General features: G+C 43.2%; 1 protein-coding gene across 2 annotated transcripts in view; it reads right to left on the reverse strand.

Moving 5' to 3' along the window:
- Window positions 1-20,170, reverse strand: part of LOC121436436 (protein PRR14L-like) — a 73,393-nt gene that overhangs the window by 34,893 nt on the left and 18,330 nt on the right. For both annotated transcript variants that reach the window (XM_041636322.1, XM_041636321.1), the window contains exons 2-7: window positions 16,144-16,216; window positions 11,836-11,889; window positions 6,642-11,415; window positions 2,211-2,282; window positions 1,161-1,332; window positions 415-521 (exon numbers count right to left, since the gene is read on the reverse strand). In XM_041636322.1, the coding sequence (XP_041492256.1) occupies window positions 415-521; window positions 1,161-1,332; window positions 2,211-2,282; window positions 6,642-11,415; window positions 11,836-11,889; window positions 16,144-16,216 (5,252 nt within the window). The remainder of the gene's footprint in view (window positions 1-414; window positions 522-1,160; window positions 1,333-2,210; window positions 2,283-6,641; window positions 11,416-11,835; window positions 11,890-16,143; window positions 16,217-20,170) is intronic.

Here is a 20,170-nt window from a genome sequence, read left to right on the forward strand (position 1 = left end):
AAAATTTTTAAAAATAGATTGCTTTTTCTGGTTTGTATGTGGGTTTGTTGTTGTCTTCTTTTTAGACAGAGTTTCATCATGGAACTCCAGCACCTTTCTTTTGTTTATTTTGAGAGAGGGCCTTACACTGTAGCTCAGGTTGGCTGTAGCTCAAAGTTATTCCTCCTGCCTTGGTCTCTCAATGGTTAAGCTATGATTATGTACATACAATACCTAGCATAAGAACAATAAAAATGATCACTGTATTAAAATATCTTGCATTTAAACATTTAACCATATTAATCATGGAATTCTTTGGCATAAATTCCTAGAAGTAAAAACATAGCTCGGATTACATAATCACTTTAAGGACAAATATACTTTGCTTGGCAATTTTCCAAGATAATGAACCCACTTTGCATTAGAGAAGCTCACCTTTTGGGCCGAGGCAGGCCCATTGGGGTAAGGTTGGGATCTGGTTTAGGAATGGTTTTCCGGATGCGAATCTGTGAGACTTTCTTTGGTCTCTTCTCTGGCTCAGCCTGTTTTAAGGGTTAAAATAAAAATAGGCAAAATGTTAAGTTATTTTAAAATAAAGCCTGTATACTCAAAACATCGCTTCCTCACTTTACAGATAAGCCTGAAAAGTAGCTAATGACAAATTTCCCCTTCCTCCTCTGGCGGCGTTTTCAGTTACTAAACAGAGAGTTGAACGGTTCCGAATGAGATAATCAAAGTCCTCAATCAGTGGAGACAGGCGATGCTGTGAACTACAGGACAGTATCATTTACTCATCTTCAATGCACAAGGTGACTCTTAGGGCCAGGGCTCTCTATAAACACTCTTTAATGCTGTTGCTGAGAAAAATGGGTCTGGAAAAAAATACAGACTAAGCTAACCTGCTCCCGCCTGGTGGAACAGGAGGACAACTTGAATTCAGAAGTTGAAAGGCAGTGAGGAGAAAACAGTAAGACCCCCCCCCCCCCCATCTCGGAAAAGAAACTGAAATAAAGGTAACAACCCCATAAACCCACCGTCTCCTTTCCTGGCCAAGCAGGAAAATTCCTACCTTAAAACTCCCAGCTACTGAGCCAAGGCCAGAGTCAAGCCTACACGAACCCTGTGATGGGAGTCAACAATGGAAATCCCAAAGCCACCAAGACCCTGGCACTTGCACTTACCTCTTTCTCTTCTGCAGGGCTGCTCTGTGGTCTGGGGCATGCCGCTGACACATCACCCAGCTCATCAAACCCAGGGACCTGGAACTCAGAGGCTGAGAGCAGGAGCTTGCTGACAGCTGGTTCTGTCACCAGGCAAGCCTTTGGCACCAAGGCAGGGAACACAGGCTCCAGCCTAGCACCATGGAGACAGAATGACGATAAAATCTGTGTAAGGTGTGCTTTCTACCTCCAGCATTTCTACTTAGTTTTTCTGTACATGTTCATGTCCTTATGTGTGTGGAGGCCAGGAAAAAACTTTAAGACAATGTCTTTCCTTGGCCGTCCCATCCATCTTGTGTTTGAGATGGAGTCTCTCAATGGCCTAAAGCTGGCTGGCCAGTGAGCCTCAGGATCTGCCTGTCTCTTCCTGCCTACACTAGAATTACAAGTGTGTGCCACCATGCAGGCTACTGATGTGGGTTCTGGGGGATGAAACTCAGGTTCTCACGCTAGCAAGGCAGGCAACTAACCGACTAAGAAGTCTATCACCCAGCCTACATTATTTCTGAGCCACCTGCTTTCTAGTTACCTCTAGACACAACCTAGCTCTACACATGTGCAAAATTCTAAGAACGTGGTCAGTCCTTTCCAGGGATTAGAGCAGTTTTAAAGAAATGTGTACCTTAGTGAGTGGAGACTGGAGAGGAGAGAGTCAGTGAACAGACAAATGAACACTGCTCAGATGAGACCAGCCCCGTTCAGGGACCAGGACTGAGGCTGGTGAAGCAACAGGACTTGGAACAGCTTGAGATCCTAGTAAACTGGCTACTGAATCCTGTGCTAAATAAGTGGTGCTAATGATACAACCCTATTCCTTGTTATGTGATATAAAACCAAATGAATCTCAGAAATGTTTAATCTGAGACCTATAAATACTAAGATTAAGGAGACAAGAGGTTAAGAGTTATGACATGCCTGACTCATGCAATCTAAGAACACTAGAATAAATGTATTCTCCCTGCCCTTTCTCACATACCCATCCACACTTGAAGCTGGTGTGCCAAGGCTTACCTCAGGTGACTGCTGTTGGTGCTGTGGACAGCTCCCATGCCCGGGAGAGGCACATTTGGTATGGTGTTGTGGCTGAAGTAAAAGCACAAGCACAAAGCAGCAGGTTATGCGAGTGGGGCAACAACAAAGGCTCTGATGCTCCCTGAGGCTCTGGAACACGGTGCAGCCAAGAAACACAAGAGCCATGCTTATGTGCTCAGCCTTGGGTAGGACAAGGCTAACAGGAAAGTGCTTCCTAATTGAACTGGAGAGAGTATCAAGAAAAGTAGAGGACCGGAAAAGAAAGGACAGGAGCAAGAATGACTTTGGGACTTAAACCTTTTAATTAAGTTGGTAAGTACACATGTTAATATTCTTTACAATTTCAAGCATAAGGAATCATAAGTTGGTTCCATATGTAGAAGGGCTTGCTGCCAAGCCTGACCACCTGAGTTCAAAGTCTGGAACTCACAGAGTGGAAGAAAAGAATGGACTCCCTAAAACTTTGCTAACCTCCACATTACATTATGGCACATGTACATACATACACGCACACATACAACAAATGTTTCTAAAAATTAGACATGAAACCAAATACAACAACAAAGTATCTATACAAGGAAAAATACTATAAGTTATGCCTTATAAGATGCTGAGTTTGAAGCCAGTCTAAACAGGTGACTCTGTCACAACAAAATAGAAAAATGGGGCAGACAAGATGGCTTAGCAGGTAAAAGTGCCTACTGCCTGACAATGCAAGGAGACTGCCTAAGCTGATTTCTGGAACACACACAAAGGCAGAAAGCGAAACCAACACCAAAACTGTCCTCTGAGTGACTCTCTCTCTCTCTCCTCTCTTTCTTCCTCTTTCTCTCTCTTTCACACACACACACATACATACACACATACAGTGGTAGGGAAAATACTTTATGGAAATTAAACTGATTTAAGTATTGTTTTCAGGGCTATTAATTTATTTTGCCGGCAATACATGAAATGTTTTGTTGCTTTGCTTTTTCAGGAAGGAAAAGTGGTCCATCTATCACCTCTGTTTGTTTTGTTCTGTTTTGTTTTTTTGAGACAGGTGTCTTTGTGTAGCCTTGGCTGTCCTGGAACTCACTCTGTAGACCAGGCTGCTGGCCTTGAACTCACTGATCTGACTGCTTTTGCCTCCCCAGTGCTGGGATTAAAAGCATGTGCCACCACATGCAGCTCATAAATAAGTTTTTTTTGTTTTGTTTTTGTTTTTTTTAGTTTTTCCGAGACATGGTTTCCCTGTAGCTTTGGAGCCTGTCCTGGCACAGCTCTTGTAGACCAGGCTGGCCTCGAACTCACAGAGATCCACCTGCCTCTGCCTCATAAATAAGTTTAATAAAATAATAAAAACAAAACAAGACAAAACTGGGTAGTCGTGGCTGCCTTTAATCCCAGCACTTGAGAGACAGAGACAGGAGAATATCTGTGAGTTCGAGGACAGCCTGGTCTACAGGGTGAGTTCCAGAACAGGCTCCAAAGCTACACAGAGAAATCCTCTCTCAAAAAACAAAACAATATTAAGTGAGCTTAGGCATATGATTTTAAGTCACTTTTGGAGTCAATGAGTAGAGTCCATAGCAACACTACCCATATACCTTCCACTTGAAATAAAACAACATCCCAAGTTCTTGGTTACATATGTATAAAACTCCACAAAATAAAAAGGCCACATATAGAAAGCAAGAAGGTAGCTGGGTGGTGGTGGCGCACGCCTTTAATCCTAGCACTTGGGAGGCAGAGGCAGGCGGATCTCTGTGAGTTCGAGACCAGCCTGGTCTACAAGAGCTAGTTCCAGGACAGGCTCCAAAACCACAGAGAAACCCTGTCTCGAAAAACCAAAAAAAAAAAAAAAAAGAAAGCGAGAAGGAAAACTATTTTAGGAAGTAGAAAGAGTTCTTGAAGGGAAAAGGAGCCAAGGCTCATATCCTGAAAACCAACACAGTATGTAAGGAACTAACAGTGAAGGGGTCAGGGCTGTGTCCTAGCACTAGGGAGGTGGAGGATCCGGAGTTGGGGCTACTGTAGTGAGGTGGAGGTCATCATTAGCTACCAGAAAGAAAGAGAAAGAGTGGGGATGGAGGGGATACAACACAGATTAAAGCTGTGTTCCACAGCCAGGCGGTGGTGGTACACACCTTTAATCCCAGCACTCGGGAGGCAGAGGCAGGCGGATCTCTGAGAGTTTAAGGCCAGCCTGGTCTACAAGAGCTAGTTCCCAGACGGGCACCAAAGCTACAGAGAAACCCTGTCTCAAAAAAAAAAAAAAAAAAAAAGCTGTGTTCCACAGAGCAATTAATGACAACTTACATACTAGCGGCAGACCAAAATATTAAACAATACAAGCAGTATGCCACCAATTGAAACAATCTGATACTTTAATTTATTTACTTTGGTTTTTGGTTCCCATTGTGTAGCCCTGGCTGTCCTGAAACTCATTTGTAGACCTGGCTGGCCTCAAATTCATAAAGATCTGCGTATCTCTGCCTCCCAAGTGCTGGGATTAAAGGTATGCACCACAGCCCAATATTATTTAAATTTTTTAGAATGTTTATTTTCTATGTATTTGTGAGCTCATTGTGTGTATATCAGGGCATGTGTGTGAAGGCCAAAAGACAACATCTCATTTTTCTCCTTTACTATGGGGTTCCAGGAATGAAACTCAGGTTGTCAGACTTGGTGGTTTACTCACTGGACCATCTTGCCAGGAGGCATCCCATCCGTCTGTCCGTTCATCTGTCTGTCTATCTATCTATTTATGAATTTAATAATTTTACAAACTAGTTTTAGTGGTGCACACCTTTAGTCCCAAAACTTGAGAGGCAGAGGCAGGCGGATCTCTGTGAGTTTAAGGCCAGCCTGGTCTATAAAGAATGAGTTTCAAGACAGCCAGTGCTATAGAAAACCTGCCTTGAAAAACAAAAAGGAAGGAAGGAAGGAAGGAAGGAAGGAGAGACAGAGAGTGAGAGTGGAAGAGAGAGAGGGAGGGGGAGGGAGAAGAAAAGAAAAAGATTGATTTACATATATGGGTGTTTGCCTACATCTATGTATGTGAATCAAATGTATGCAGTGCCCACAGAAGCCAGACAAAGATGTTAGTTATATCCTTGATAACTGGAGTTACAGGACTGGAGTTGAGAGAAACCAAATTGGAATCCTTGTAACTGTCCCTTTAATGTGTTTTTGAGACAACAGCTCACTCCTTAGGCCAAACTGGTCTTGAACTGGTCTTATAATCTTCTTGCCTCAGCAGCTTGGCTTTGAAATACCAGGTTTTGGATGGGTTTGATTTGATCTGAAACATTACTGCTAAAAATTTCTAATGTAGCTGGGCAGTGGTAGCACATACCTTTAATCCCAGCATTTGGGAGGCAGACACAGGCGGATCTCTGTGAGTTCGAGGTCAGCCTGTCCTACAGAGTGAATTCCAGGACAGCCTGGGCTATACAGAGAAACCCTGTCTAGAAAAACCAAAAGTAAATGGATAAACAAATAAAAAAATTCAACTGTAGCAACAGCAAGAGATAATTAGTTTCTATTCATCTAAAGAATTTCAGTAGAAAAATTTATCTAAGGCAATTCTTTGAAGGCTGTTTTCATGTAGGGGATTGAACCAGCAACTTAACTCATGCTAAGCATGTTCTTCACATAAGCTATACTTTCACCTTCTAGAAACTCTAGTAAAACAGGAAATTTTAAACCTTAAGTTCCTACCCCCTTTTCCCTCTAAGCTGGACTGAACCTAGGGTCTTATACTAACCAAAAAAAAAAAAAAAAATTCTACCACTAAGCTACACCCAAGTCTAGTCCTCTCCTATTTTCATTTAGAAGATACAATAATAATCATCAAATTATTCTCCTTATCTCCAACAGTGAAAGCATAAGAACTTCTGTCCACTTCACTATGAATTCTACTAAGTCCCCAAAGCATCCCAGGGCATGTTATGTGAACCCCTGAAGCATGACAGCTCATACTTGCAATCCAAGATGTTCTTGAGTTCCAGGCCAGCCTGAGATAGTGCCACAAATAAACAACAATGGAAGATGGTAGCATACACTGGGCACTGTGGTACATAAATTTAATCCCAGCACTTGAGAGGCAGGGGCAGACCAGACTGGTCTATATAGTGAGTTCCACAACAGCAGAGTTACACAGAGACACTGTCGCAAGGGGGATAAAAAGATTATGGCATAAGGAGTAAAACTGGAAGAATAGTGCAAGACACGAGACGATGCGATGGGCAAATCAGGGGCCTCTGTAGCCAAGAATTACTGTTCCACTCTCTCAGGGTAAACAAGTGTAAATATAGGAAGCCCCCGGCAGACAGCCCTGCATTTTCAGCACCTGCCGCCTCTCCTTTTCCCATCGGCAGGAGACAAACACGAAATACACTGAAAGAAGAGATGACGAGCTCTTACCTGCTCAAGATGCTCAGGCTCCCCTGCTGCTTGCTCTGAGTGGAATGAAGAGCAGGCAATTGGAAGGTAAAGGAAGGTCCATGCTGGCTCCAAATGGACAACACTCGGCCCAATGAGTAGGGTAGAGAGCAGAAGACCTTGTCTGCTAGAGAGGCTGGAGACCTTAACCCTTTTAAGCCCTGTGTAAACTGGGTCAAGAAGAGCCTCTGCATGGTAGGCATGTGATTGGTGAAGCTCCGTCTTTTTGTCCAGATTCGGTAACATCCTGGTGAACAAAGTGCTAGAAGTGTGTGAAGGCCAAGGACAGAGCAGTCTGCTCCAGTCCGGACTACGGCAGTGCCTCCATAGTCTTGGAGAGGAGCTGCAGTCTGTGGAGGAGCCTGAGTGTGTGTCTGACTACAGAGGCCAGTATCTTCCCTGAATGTAGCCATCCCAGGGCAACCGTGGGACATGAAGAAAGAAAAGGTCCACTTGGGAGGTGGAGATGAGCACTGGGAGGTCTCTGCTAAGGCAAGCCTCGATGGAGCACAGTGCTCAGGAAAAGTCCTGGAGGGCTCAACCATGCAATTGGATGCTGATTTCACATGGAAGGAAAATGGGAAGATTTTGGTACCAAACAGCAGTGATGGCATCTTGTTGCTCAGATCTATGAAGCTCATTTTGACAGCTTCAAGAGAATAAAGTGCCAAGGGCTTACTGTTAGACCTCCTATCCCATCCAGTAGCTGCCAAACATGGGTCCAGCTGCATTGCATTATAGGAAAATCCATCTAGGAGCTTTTTATATCTGAGACGCTTGCAGCTTTTAGCCAAAGGAACAAGGGAAGAGGAATACCGCTGATATCTGAGTTTCTGGGGCTTTGTAGCCAGAACCAGTTTGGAGGCAAGGACAGACAGCTTGTTTAGTAAGGCTGATTCTTTGGTAGGCTTCCTACAACTCGGACTCAAGGAATGGCACAGAGTAGCCTTTGGCTTTGGTATGCGGCTACACAAGCTCGTGCTAGGTACTGCTTCAGGTTCCAATGGCGCGGCAGGCACGGCACACGGGCTGAGAAGTCTGTGTGTTTTTGTGGGGATGGGATCAGAGGAACTCTTTCCACAATCAGAATTTCTTACTTTAGTTATTTTTCTCTGCACAGTGACTAGCTCTGGGCAGGAAGTTCGCTTACATGTTCGATGAGGTTGCTTCTTTACGGGAAGCAATCTCTGCTGCTGTGACAGAGTCACAAAGGCACCATGTATCTGACCACCTCCAGCAGCACTAGGATCCTGTTTTTTCCAAGAGGTACTAGGAAGCCGAGGACCTGTGCATAAGGTGTCTTTCTTTAACAGGTGATATAAGCTTTCTTCTTCTGGGTCTTCCAACCTCTGAAGCTGTCTAGCCGATTTTTTCTTGGTTGGCTTTCTTAGGGCGACTTCTTCCATTATGAGGGACTCACACTGGCCAATCACAGGTTTCTTACTTTGCATCTCATCTGACAGCATGTTCACTGACGCGTGCTGCTCCAGCAGTGCACGAGTACCCTTTCGATATGGATTTTCGTCCTTTGGCACGGCACGCTCACCTCTCTGGCTTTGTGGGCTTTTAACAACATCTTGCACACTCTGGCATTTCAAATGGGTCTGATAACTCTTAGGAAAATTAACATGACTGTCTCCGGTAATGGTCTCCTCGGACCCCTCCCCAAAAGGTAAGTGACCCAGTGGCCCCTTCTGATGTTCTTCAGTTTCTTCTTTATTCTGTTTAATTGCTGTTATCATTATCAAAGGCAAACACTTATATATGGAATTCTCATGCGAATGACAAGCTTTGCAAACACTGGTGTCTACACTGACATATGTACCACCTCCTTCACCAGCGTTACCTATATTCGTTGGTATTCCTTCCTTCACGTCAGACTGGACTGCGCAATTCTTGATATTTTCATGAAGGAGTTCACCATCTTTGGGCTTAAAGAGATGCTTCAATTTAGGCTTTTCACCAAGAACACCAGCTGGTGACTGTTCCTGAGAAGAAAGATGGGACTGTGCCATCTCAACAGAACCTCGGCACCTAGAAGATCTGGAGTCTTTTGAGGATAATCCAAAGGTTTTCTTCTCACCAAACTCAGAATTTGCTTCTATTCTCAGTCCTTCCGTCACAGATTTTCCTTCCCCTTGATTCTCACAATGAATATAATTTAAAGACACACCTCCTTTATCCAGTGCTCTTACATTTGGCTCTTGATTGGTAACACATTCTACTTCATGATTAGTGGCAGAGTCTGGACACTCTTCCATTCCATAGTCTTTTAGAAACCTGCATATTGTTTCTTCACGTGATTTCAGTATTTCAGGACAGTCTACCGTAGAAGCAGCAGCACTGGAGAGTCCCGAGTCCTGGTCAGTTGTTCCTATAAACATAACATTCAGTTCTCCTCGAAGAGGTGCGGTACTCCTTAAGGACTCATGGTATGCCAGTCTATCTCGGCTTGTAGAATGACCAGCTGGACTAGATGCGCCCAGCACAGCCTCTGCAGGCTCACCTGTGCAGTCGGGACATACCACATCTAGCACACTGTATACCAGTGCTTCCGAGCCAGGAATATTTTCAAAGGCTCCTTTGGAATTGCTTTTCTCTAAACTACCACAAAGCACAGGGTTTTCACTGCCTGAACTGACTAGCAAATCCTTTTCCTTGTGGCTGACCTCAGGGACAGTTCCTCGGGGGTCACCACTTAGTCCTTCCTGAGCTGTCTTACCTTCACTTCTGCATTTGTCTGGACTATTTTGGTTTCTCTGACAGTCAGAGACTTCACCTACTTTCTGGTCATGACTTTGAGCTGCTTGGTACATGGCTTTCAAATGAGATGAAATAACATTCAGAGACTGGTCCACTAGTGTGTCAGGACTTGGAATGTTTGTAGATTGGCTCAGCTCCTGTATATCACAAGGAGAGGCGCTGTGGCTGTAAACTGCAGTGCATCTGTGTCTACTCTGCTTCCTTCCACCCAGGCCTTCCTCACTGGGTTCCACATGGCCAGTAGCGGGAGTGGTTGTGTTCAACAAAACTCTACTACCTGCCACACCTGTTGCCATTTCACTTGTAACCTTGCCTCCTAGAAGGCTGCTCTGAGTCTTCCGCCCAGCAGGTTCACTCTCCAAGAAGGAGCTATTTTCCACCAAGTCTTCTGATCTTTGGAAGCAGTGCCTGCTAGGCTGCCGTGCACTTCCACAGTTTACTTTACAGTTGCTGGCTTTCAGGGTATCTTTTCTGGGTCCAAGAGCAGCACAAGCAGAGCACATGTTCTCTTCAGATGCATTTCTTGTTATGCACTGACAGCTGGAAATATCCTGAGACTGAACATTCTGACATTCTGTGACAAAGGAAAAGCCAGCTGTTTCTTTCACACTTGAGAGGAAAGTGGAATGTAGATCTTTGATACCTGAATCAGTCATTTCTTTTTGCCCGTCTGGGCTTGTTGTGAGATTTAAGGTGTGGATGCCTGAAGAGGCCCCACAGGTTCTGTCACCTTGTGCAGATGTGACTTCCAATTTTGTCTCAGCAGGAATGGTTTGAGTATTGGTGGTAAGATTTGCTCCGTTCTTGAGAGAATGACAGCTCTGTTGAGCATCTCTGCATGTTGCTGAAGGCATCTCTTTGTTTAGATTTATCAGAGAGTCAGTTGGTAATATTACATGCTCTTGAGAATTAAGGGGCACTTGTTGATTTAAAACACATTCATGTTCTAGTTTGTATTCAACCAGTTCACTGTTACAAGAAAGTTCACATATTTCACAGGCAATGATTGGTTCATCTAAATGGGCAACGTTGTCACCTAAGTCCTGTACATGCTTTTCTGAAGCAGGTCTGCAAACAAACTCTGGACATGGTGGTAATTTTGCAGGACTTTCCTTGGGTTTTGATATCTCCTTATGTTCAGAACTTACTGGATCTGCTGGTATCAAACTCTGAGGGGATTTTCTTCCAGACAGAAATTCATTGCATGCTGCTTTAGTTGGCAGAGAGTCACCCAGATTTCTCTGGGCGCTGACTACAGACTTAGAGTCTTTACTGTAAATCTTTTCACGTAGTGCACTGGCGTTTACTGGGTTTTGTTCTGGTTCTTCAACGTGCACCAACAAGGGAAACCCGCTTTCCTCAGAGTGTCTCTCAGGATGGTTCACATCAGTGACAGTTTTTCTATGGTCCTCAGAGTTTACCAAATTACCTTGAAAGTTTAAAGTCATTTTCAGATCACTCTTTTTACACATTATTTCTGTGGCTTCGGTAAAAGAGTTAGGCATGGAACTACAGATCTCTGCGCAGGAACTTGCCTGAGTGCAATAGTTGCTGTGGTTACTGGATTCCACGGTCTGTTTTTCACCAGAACCATTCTGTTCCTGTTCTGTGACACTGAAAAGGAGACCCCCTCTTTCACTGCTGAGCCTCTGATTCTGTTCTTTACTTTCTTCTCCACAAGAGAAGTTCTTGCTTTGATCAACCTCTTTTAGTTTTTCAGCAGATTCCTTTACTAAAGCACTGCTTTCAAAAACACATTTTTCTAAGGATTTTGGGCCAGATGAATATGATGCAAGATATAAAATTTTAGAATTTTCTTCAGCGGGTTTTATAGACTCTTCACTCCCTGCAGTGGTGGAACTGTCCTGTGCAGAACCAGGGTTTTCCCGACAGTGGTTAAGAATCCGTTGGTGACTGTCATCTGCTTCACAAATAAGGTTTAAGTTACACAACTCTTTCTTTCCTTTGTTCATTGTGGAAACAGCACAGATCCCTGGTAATGACAATCAAAAAAGACAATTAGGCCGGGCGATGGTGGCACACACCTTTAATCCCAGCACTCGAGAGGCAGAGGCAGGCGGATCTCTGTGAGTTCGAGACCAGCCTGATCTACAGAGCTAGTTCCAGGACAGGCTCCAAAGCCACAGAGAAACCCTGTCTTGAACCTCCCCCCCCCCCAAAAAAAAGACAATTAGTAATGTTCCACATGGTTTTCTTTAAGAACGCTTTATTAATTCAGGGTCCACGAGACTGAAGGTTCTAGGGTAACTAAAGCTCTGGTTTCCGAAAGCATAATGGGGGGTCATGATTTTATCCACTCCTGGTGCTCACTGCACCCAGCTGACGGATGCTGACTCACAGTGCCACAACTGTGTCCTTCATTATTATCCCTTAGTCCCACTGGTTTTCATACCTTGTATGTTTTCAATGGGTTCTGGCAGAGGTCCAGTTGTACTGTGTACATTTCCTTTTACAGAAGAGAAAGAAACTCAAATCAGATGTAATTTGAAAAATAAAAATAAAAAAGCTGTCCCAGCTAAGTGAATTTCATCATGCATCAACAGCAACAACAGAAAATTCAACTCAGAAAAGATAATCAAAAAGCTCAGAAAGCCATACCAGCGTTTTGCTTCTTTGCAAACTATGAAAATGAGTCCCCCAAAAGCAGCCAATTTTGGGAAAATAAAAAACACTGTTCTCAACATGTTACTTGGTATCACAGATGATACTATATAACTGAGTAACAGAAAATGTGAGCCTGATTCATTCAGTCTTACAGACACCATTTTCAGGCAGATATCTGCAAGTTCAAGGCCAGCCTGGTCTGCAGGGTGAGTTCTGATAAAGAGCTAAACAGACCCTGTGTTGAAAAACTATTAAAAAAAAAAGTTGCCATTTTAAAACACCACTAGCAGGCCCTTGTATTTCAAATTTGCAACACCAGCTAGTCAGGGGCTGAGGCAGGACAGCAAGACCACTGAATGTCAAGAGCCACAAAGTGTGTTCCACGTCAGCCCAGGCACCACAAAAACAAACGAAAAACTGAAAAGAGGGCTGGAGAGATGGCTCAGTGGTTAAGAACATTGTCTGCTCTTCCAGAGGACCCAGGTTCAATCCCCAGCACTCACATGACAACTCACAACTGTCTGTAACTCCAGTTCTAGGGGATCTAATGCCCTCACACAGACATTCATGCACACAAAATAAAATTTTATAGCGCACGCCTTTAATCCCAGCACTTGGGAGGCAGAGGCAGGTGGATCTCTGTGAGTTCGAGGCCAGCCTGGTCTACAGAGCGAGTTCCCTAGGACAGCCAGGATCCAGAGAGAAACCCTGTCTGAAACAAGGCTGAACAGAGGGCTACGACTAAAGCTCCACGGTAGAGCAGCCAAGGAGCTAGGTATTATAAAACCACTTATCTAGCCAGATAGCGCTAGTAAACTGTCAGTACAGCAGTCTTTTCATTCAATGATCATTTTATTACCTGAAATTAGATATATTATAGATAAAATTGCTCTTTGAAAAGGAACAGTGAGAGCTGGGGTTGCAGCTCAGTGGTAGAGCTCATGCCTAGCATTAGTGAAATCACAGGTTCAATCCCCTGAATGGCCAAAAACAAGTAAGAAAAAAGAAAAAGAACAGTTATGTGTAGAACTTTATTTATGGTTAATCTGCAAGCTGAATGGTCCTAAATCCAGTGATTTATAATAATTGCCTTGCTGAACCAGGCGGTAGTGGCACACGCCTTTAATCCTAGCACTCATGAGGCAGAGGCAGGTGGATCTCTTGAGTTCCAGGATAGTCAGCTACAGAGAAACCCTGTCTAGAAAAACAAATAACGAAAAAGAAAAGAAGAAAACAAAACAATAAACAACCAGTTGCCTTTCTGTAAGGTTGGGCTGATCATTACTGAAGCTGAGTAACAGGAACATGGAAGTTTAGTTCATTCCTTTCAGTTCTGAGTTAGTGTGAAGACTGCCATTATGAAAGTAAGAAAGCAAGAGAACACACAACAAAAACCCACCTTTTGTGCGGAATGTGAACACAATGACAGACACACCTGTGATGCCAGAAGGAGGGAGCCGGAGGCCAGCACAAATTCAAGGCCAGCCAGAACTAGGAAGCTCCTCAACTCCAGCATTTGTGTGTCCTTCTCTGAGCCTCAGTTTCTTTTGTAGAAAGCATGGTAAATACACTTACCTCAGTGCTGTATGGAAATTAATTATCACACATAAACACTGCCTGGTATAGTACTTGCAGTATTAGGAGAACTGCCTGTCTTTTCTCTTTGATTCTTTATCTAACAGGACATGAGACAGTTAAAATGGTATCTAAGTGTAGAACACCATTTAAAAACATTAGGAGTATGGGCTACAGGGAAAACTTGGTGTTACAAGGCTCGCCTAGCAGAGAGGTGGCAGGCGTGATGAGTTTGTTAACTGGGTACTAACAATCGAACCCAGAATTGCACGGACAATTAGCTCTGCCATTAAACGACACCCCAAGACCTCTAGAATGGATGGATGGATAAAAATGCACCAGATGTTTAGCATAAATATCAATTACTAACAATGGCTACCTCCAATTTCCCAAGCAGTACTAAGTATTGTGAAATAATCCAATTTCATATCATCCCAAACAATAATCTATTCATGAATGTCTCAGCCTGAGCACTCCTCATGATTTTATTTCATCTTTCTATGGAATGCTATGTAATTCATTAAATCATATGTTTAGCATCAAGGTAGCTGTACCCTCATTACATCTATCCAGGAACAATGAGAAATTCTTCATCCACCCCCAACCTGATGCGGTTTTCCTCTGTGTGAGGCAATGAAGTTCAGATTTGCTGAAACACATCCATTCTCCACTTTATCAAGAATCTTAGGAAGGGGCGGGGGAGCACCGACTTCCAAGTAGTAATGGCAAAAGGTGCATGGGGAAAGCAGTTTGTGCACAGCTAGAGAGAAAACAATACTCTGACCCATTAAGGTGATTTGTTTTTATGCACATACATTTTGACATTTCACAAGACTTTGAAGCAGAATTTAAGACAATTTTTTTAACATTTATTTGTTTATTTTATTTTTTAAAATATTTGTTTATTTATTATGTGTACAGCATTCCTTCCTTGTGCGCCCGCAAGCCAGAAGGGGGCGCCAGGTCTCATTATAGATGGCTGTGAGCCACCATGTGGTTGCTGGGAATTGAACTCAGGACCTCTGAAAGAGCAGTCAGTGCTCTTAACCACTGAGCCATCTCTCCAGCCCTATTTGTTTGTTTATTTTGTGTATGTGTTTTGCCTAAATGTATATATGTACATCTTTGTGCCCAAGAATGCCAGAAGAAAGCATGGAATCATGTAGAACTGGAGTTATAGATGGTTATCAGCCACTGTGTAGGTTCTGGGAACTACACCTGGGTCCTCTGCAGATTAGCCAGTTCTCCTAACCACTGAACCATCTTTATTTTTTTTTAAAGATTTATTTATTTATACAGTATCCTGCCTATAGGCCAGAATAGGGCCTTAACTGCTGAGCCATCTCTCCAGCCCCCCATCTTTATTTTTTTAAAGAGTTTAAAGCATGAAAAAGAAGAATAACTGTGCAGTGATCCAAAACCAACAAACACTAATGCATGTTGACAGCATGTGTCCTCTTTGATACGATGTAATAAAAATCACACTTTGTATTCTCAAAAAACAAACAAAACAAAACAAAAAAATTCCACGTAGTAGTGGCTCATGCCTTTAATCCCAGCACTGGGAAGGGGGAAGCAGGTGGATCTCTGTGAGTTTGAGGCCAGCCTGGTTTACAGAGACAGTTCCAGGACAGGCTCCATAGCTACTGAGAAACCCGTCTTGAAAAGTGAAAAACAACAACAAAAAAATCAAAACAAACAAACAAAACAATATATATACATATATACATATATATATACATATACATATACACACACATACACACACACACACACATATATATATATATATATAAATATTTTCACTTAGGTTAAAATTGAGTTCATAATCCTCCTGCCTCAATCTCCGGACTGAGAGTATAACCGAGTAACACAGCACCTCCGGAAGGTGACTGTTGGTATTACTGATGGACTCTTTCACTTCTACACCCACAGTCTACAATATACCTGCACTCTTAAAATCACCCCCAAACACCAACATTGTCACAAACTGGAGAATCCAAAAATGACATGAGGATCAAATGGGATCCTCAAACAGAAAAGTTATTCAGTACAGTAATCTGAATAAAGTATGGACTAGGGTTAATAATCATTTATCAATACTGCCTTTTAACTACTAAAAACATAGTATATTATCTTAAGATCTGAATTAATAACCTTGTCTTGCTCCTGTGACAAATGCCTGGCACAGACAACTTAAAGAAGGAAGGAAGGAATGAGTGCTTATTTTGGTGCCCAGTTCCACCTTAGTGGGAAGGGAAAGTGTGGCAGGAAAAGTGGAGGTGGCTGCTCAAACTGAATCCAGTTCTACATAAGTGGTATACACTTCCTTAAGCTAACACACACATAAATAGTAAGTGAATCGTATAAAAAAAAATTTTCACAGGTGTGGTGGCACACGCCTTTAATCAAAGCATTCTGGAGGCAGAGGCAGGTGGATATCTATGAGTCCCAGGCCAACCAGGACTACATAAAAAAGACCTTGTCTCAAAACACAAACAAACAAAAAGAAATATCATACCTTTTTTCTTTAGCAGGTCTCCAGGGAACTCTGCACATACAGGTTCTTTGTTGGACTGCATCAGGAGGACATCCTGCAACAAGAAAACCCAACAGTCAATGGCTGATGCAGAGGTACCTGAGTTCACAGACGTTCAGTTATTACATCAGAGCTCAGTGTAACTCCAGGAAAACTGCCAACAGTCACAGGCATTGAGATAGAAAGGAAAGCTCAAATTCAGGTTAGTAAGTAAAATGTATTACTTCTCTAGAATTTGAACTTGAAACAGAGAAAAACAAAAGCTTATTAATGCTTGCTTTTTTTGTTTGTTTGTTTTAGATTTTGAAGGTAGGGGTCACCATTTAACCCAGATCAGACTCAAATAGCTATAATCCTCCTGCCTCAGCCTCTTGAGTGGTGGGACCGCAGCTATGTGTCAGCTCCTGAGTGCCTTCTGAAAATAAGAAATAAGATGAGGGTACAGGTGCACCTGGTGCAGTGCCAGCTTAAGCAGGTACAGGACAGAAGCATGGGTGGCAGAGGGAAGGCCAGCGCCCCTTTCCTCCTTCCAAGGGTTCTCTGTGCTCCTTTGCTCAGGCATGCAGCTCACACAGCAGCTCTGAAAAGTTAACTTTAATGAGGGGGTTGGAGAGAACAATGACAGGAAGAGGAGGAGCGAGCCAGATCTCAGGAACTGCAGCTATAAGACACTGGCAAATAAACTGGTTAAAATTGGGAGGTTAGGTCGGGCAGTGGTGGCGGAGGCCTTTAATCCCAGCACTCAGGAGGCAGAGGCAAGTGGATCTCTTTGAGTTCGAGGCCAGCCTGGTCTACAAGAGCTAGCTCCAGGACAGGCACCAAAGCTACAGAGAAACCCTGTCTTGAAAAACAAACAAACAAACAAACTGGGAGGTTAATGGCTGAATTGTGACTTTGAATGCCAGCTCTGCAGAGGCACAGAAACCTCTAAGTTCAAAGCCAGTATGGTCTACATAGCAAGTTCTAAGCCAGCAAGACGATATTGTCAAACCTCGTCAAAAAAAACAAAAAAACCCTCAATCGAATAAATTGAGGCTTCAAACTTTTGTTCTACCTTTTCATTTTATGTAAATCAAATTACTTTAAAATTTAAAAAGACTTTTTGATTTAAAAATGTATTTTCTTTTTATACATGAGTGCTTTGCCTATTTGCCTGCATGCAGTGCCCTTGGAGGCCAGAGAAGGCATCAGATCTCCCAGAACTGAAAACAAGTTACAAGCTGCCTTGGGGGTGCTGGAAATTGAACTAGGGACCTCTAAAAAACAGCCAGTACTAAGAGTGCTTAGAACCACTGAGAAAACTTCAGTCCTGTTTTTGTTCATGTTTATTTTAAGTGTATGAATGTTTTGCTTGAACAAATGTACATGTGTGCCTGGTACCTGCAGAGGTCAGAAGAGGGTGTCAGATTCTCTCGAACTGCAGTTACAGATGGTTGTAACCATATGGGTGCTGCAAATCAAACCCAGACTCAAAGATAACAAAGCATATGATATGCACTGTGACACACACCTTTAATCCCAGCACTCAGGATGCAGAGGCAGGCAAATCTCTGTGAGTTCGAGGCTGGCCTGGTCTACACAAAGAAACACTGTCTTGAAAAAATAAAGATCTGAGTAAATTGGGAGCGTGGGAATCATGGGAGAGGGCAGAAGGGGAGGAGAGAGGAAGGGAGAAGAGAATAATATATAGCTCAATAAAAAAAAGAAAAAGGGAAGCTAAAAGAAAAAAGGATAGAGGAAGGAAGGAAGGAAGGAAGGAAGGAAGGAAATAAATAAAGAAAGCAAGAATACCCCTGGAGGGGCTGGAGAGATGGCTCAGAGGTTAAGAGCATTGCCTGCTCTTCCAAAGGTCCTGAGTTCAATTCCCAGCAACCACATGGTGGCTCACAACCATCTGTAATGGGGTCTGGTGCCCTCTTCTGGCCTGCAGGCATACACACTGACAGAATATTGCATACATAGTAAATAAATAAATAAATATTAAAAAAAAAAAAGAATACCCCTGGATGTGACTCTGGTGGCCCGTATTTGTAATCTCAGCTCTGTAGAGGCTGAGGTAGAAGAAGCACAGATGTTAAGAGTCCAGTCTCTGGGCTACAGAGTTGAGACTTTTTCTGGGAAAGACAAATAGTGCTGGAGACGCACTGGTTGGTACAGTGCCTAACTGGCCCTGATTTCAAGTGCCAACACTCTAATAAAAGAAAAGATTTATCACCAGATGGACCTTCTAGTTTCTTACACCTTTATAGGGAGAGAGGAACTTTTACAGAAGTTTTCCTCTGTATCTCAATTCAGAAAAACTGCAGCTTTAAGTGAGGCACCGATTGTGAAGTCACAGAAAGCGTTCACACCTCGGCAACATGCTTTACATACTGCTCTGCTGCATGAGATCAGAGCTACAGCAAACTAGGGCCAACAGAGCCCTGCAGACCCAAGAACAGCCTATCAACATCAATTCTGCTTCTACCTTATAAAAACATTTCTCCATTGTGTATGCACGCACCCATGGGTTTGCATGCGTACAGGTGGAGGCCAGATGTTGGTCTCTGATGGTGTTCCTCACAAGCCATCTACCTCAAATTTCTTCCTTTCCTTTATTATTACTGTGTGTGTGATGGGAGGGAGGGCATGTGCCTCTGTGCACACCTGAAGGTCTGAGGACAATTTTGTAGAGTTGGTTCTCTCCCATCTTTCTATGGGTTCTGGGTATCAAACTCAGGTCTTCTGGCTTGTACATTAAACACTTTACCTTCAGAGTAATCTCAACCAGCCCTCACCTTTTTTGAGGCAGTCTCTCAGTGATAAGGATCGGTTAGGCTGGTCAGTGAGAGCCCCAGAAACCCTCCAGATTACAAGTGTGCCATAAGCTTTGGCTTCTTATGAGTGTTAGGGATCAAACTCAGGTCCTCATGCTTACATAACAAGCAAGCATTTATGGATGGAGATATCTCTCCGCTGCCCAGAGTTTCCACTTTTAAGTCACTGAAATTTTATTTCCAACAAGAAATCCTTTTATATGCTGGGCAGTGGGGCACATGTCTCTAATACCAGCACTTGTGAGGTAGAGACAGGCAAACCTTTGCATTGAGGTCAGTCTGGTCTGTAGAGAGTTCCAGGACAGGCAAGGTTACACAGAGAAACCATACCTCAAAAAACTCCAAATAAATGAATAAATAAAGCAAAAATTACAAGAAAGAAAAGAAAAAGAAAGATCATGGTACTGGACAGATAGTTCAGTGGTCAAGAGCATTTGTTGCTCTTGCAGAGGACCTGGGTTCGGCTCCCAGCACCCAAATGGTGGCTCACAACTATCAGTAACTCCAGTTTCAGGATGTGAACCCCTCTTCTGCCCTCCACAGGTACCCGGCAGACACATCGTGTACATACATACACACAGGCAAAATATTCATACACATAAATTTAAAAAAAAAAATCTGTGTAATGGCTTATTTAGGCCTCATGGACTTTCCCTCATCTACTGCACAAAGACAAGGCAACTGACAAAAGCTCGGAGCAGGAAAGATGGTCTTCCTCAAGGAAGAGCACACCAACCGGTTGTCCAGTGTCAGCCCTGAAAACACACATACAAGTAACATTATACAGACTTAGCAGGCTATATTTAGGAACATAAATGTATTTACATATATGCATGCAAACACTTAATGTAAAAAGTAAGCATCATAAATTTGAAGGAGAGTGATGGGGAACCTCCTTCAGCCAACGGCCTTTGAGAGGCTGGGCCAGATTATCTGAGTCACATCTCCCCATCTGATACGTTCTGATGCGTTCAGGAGAGAAGAGAGGGTATATAGAGAATGAAGAGGTAGGAAAGGGAAGGAAAACATGTAGTTAGATTATAATCTCAAAACAATATTTTTTTTTTTTTTTTGGTTTTTCGAGACAGGGTTTCTCTGTGGCTTTGGAGCCTGTCCTGGAACTAGCTCTGTAGACCAGGCTGGTCTCGAACTCACAGAGATCCGCCTGCCTCTGCCTCCCGAGTGCTGGGATT

The sequence above is a fragment of the Microtus oregoni genome, unplaced genomic scaffold, assembly GCF_018167655.1.
Source record: "Microtus oregoni isolate MIOR12 unplaced genomic scaffold, Mior012 000049F_ref0000343, whole genome shotgun sequence".
Taxonomy (NCBI): Eukaryota; Metazoa; Chordata; class Mammalia; order Rodentia; family Cricetidae; genus Microtus; species Microtus oregoni.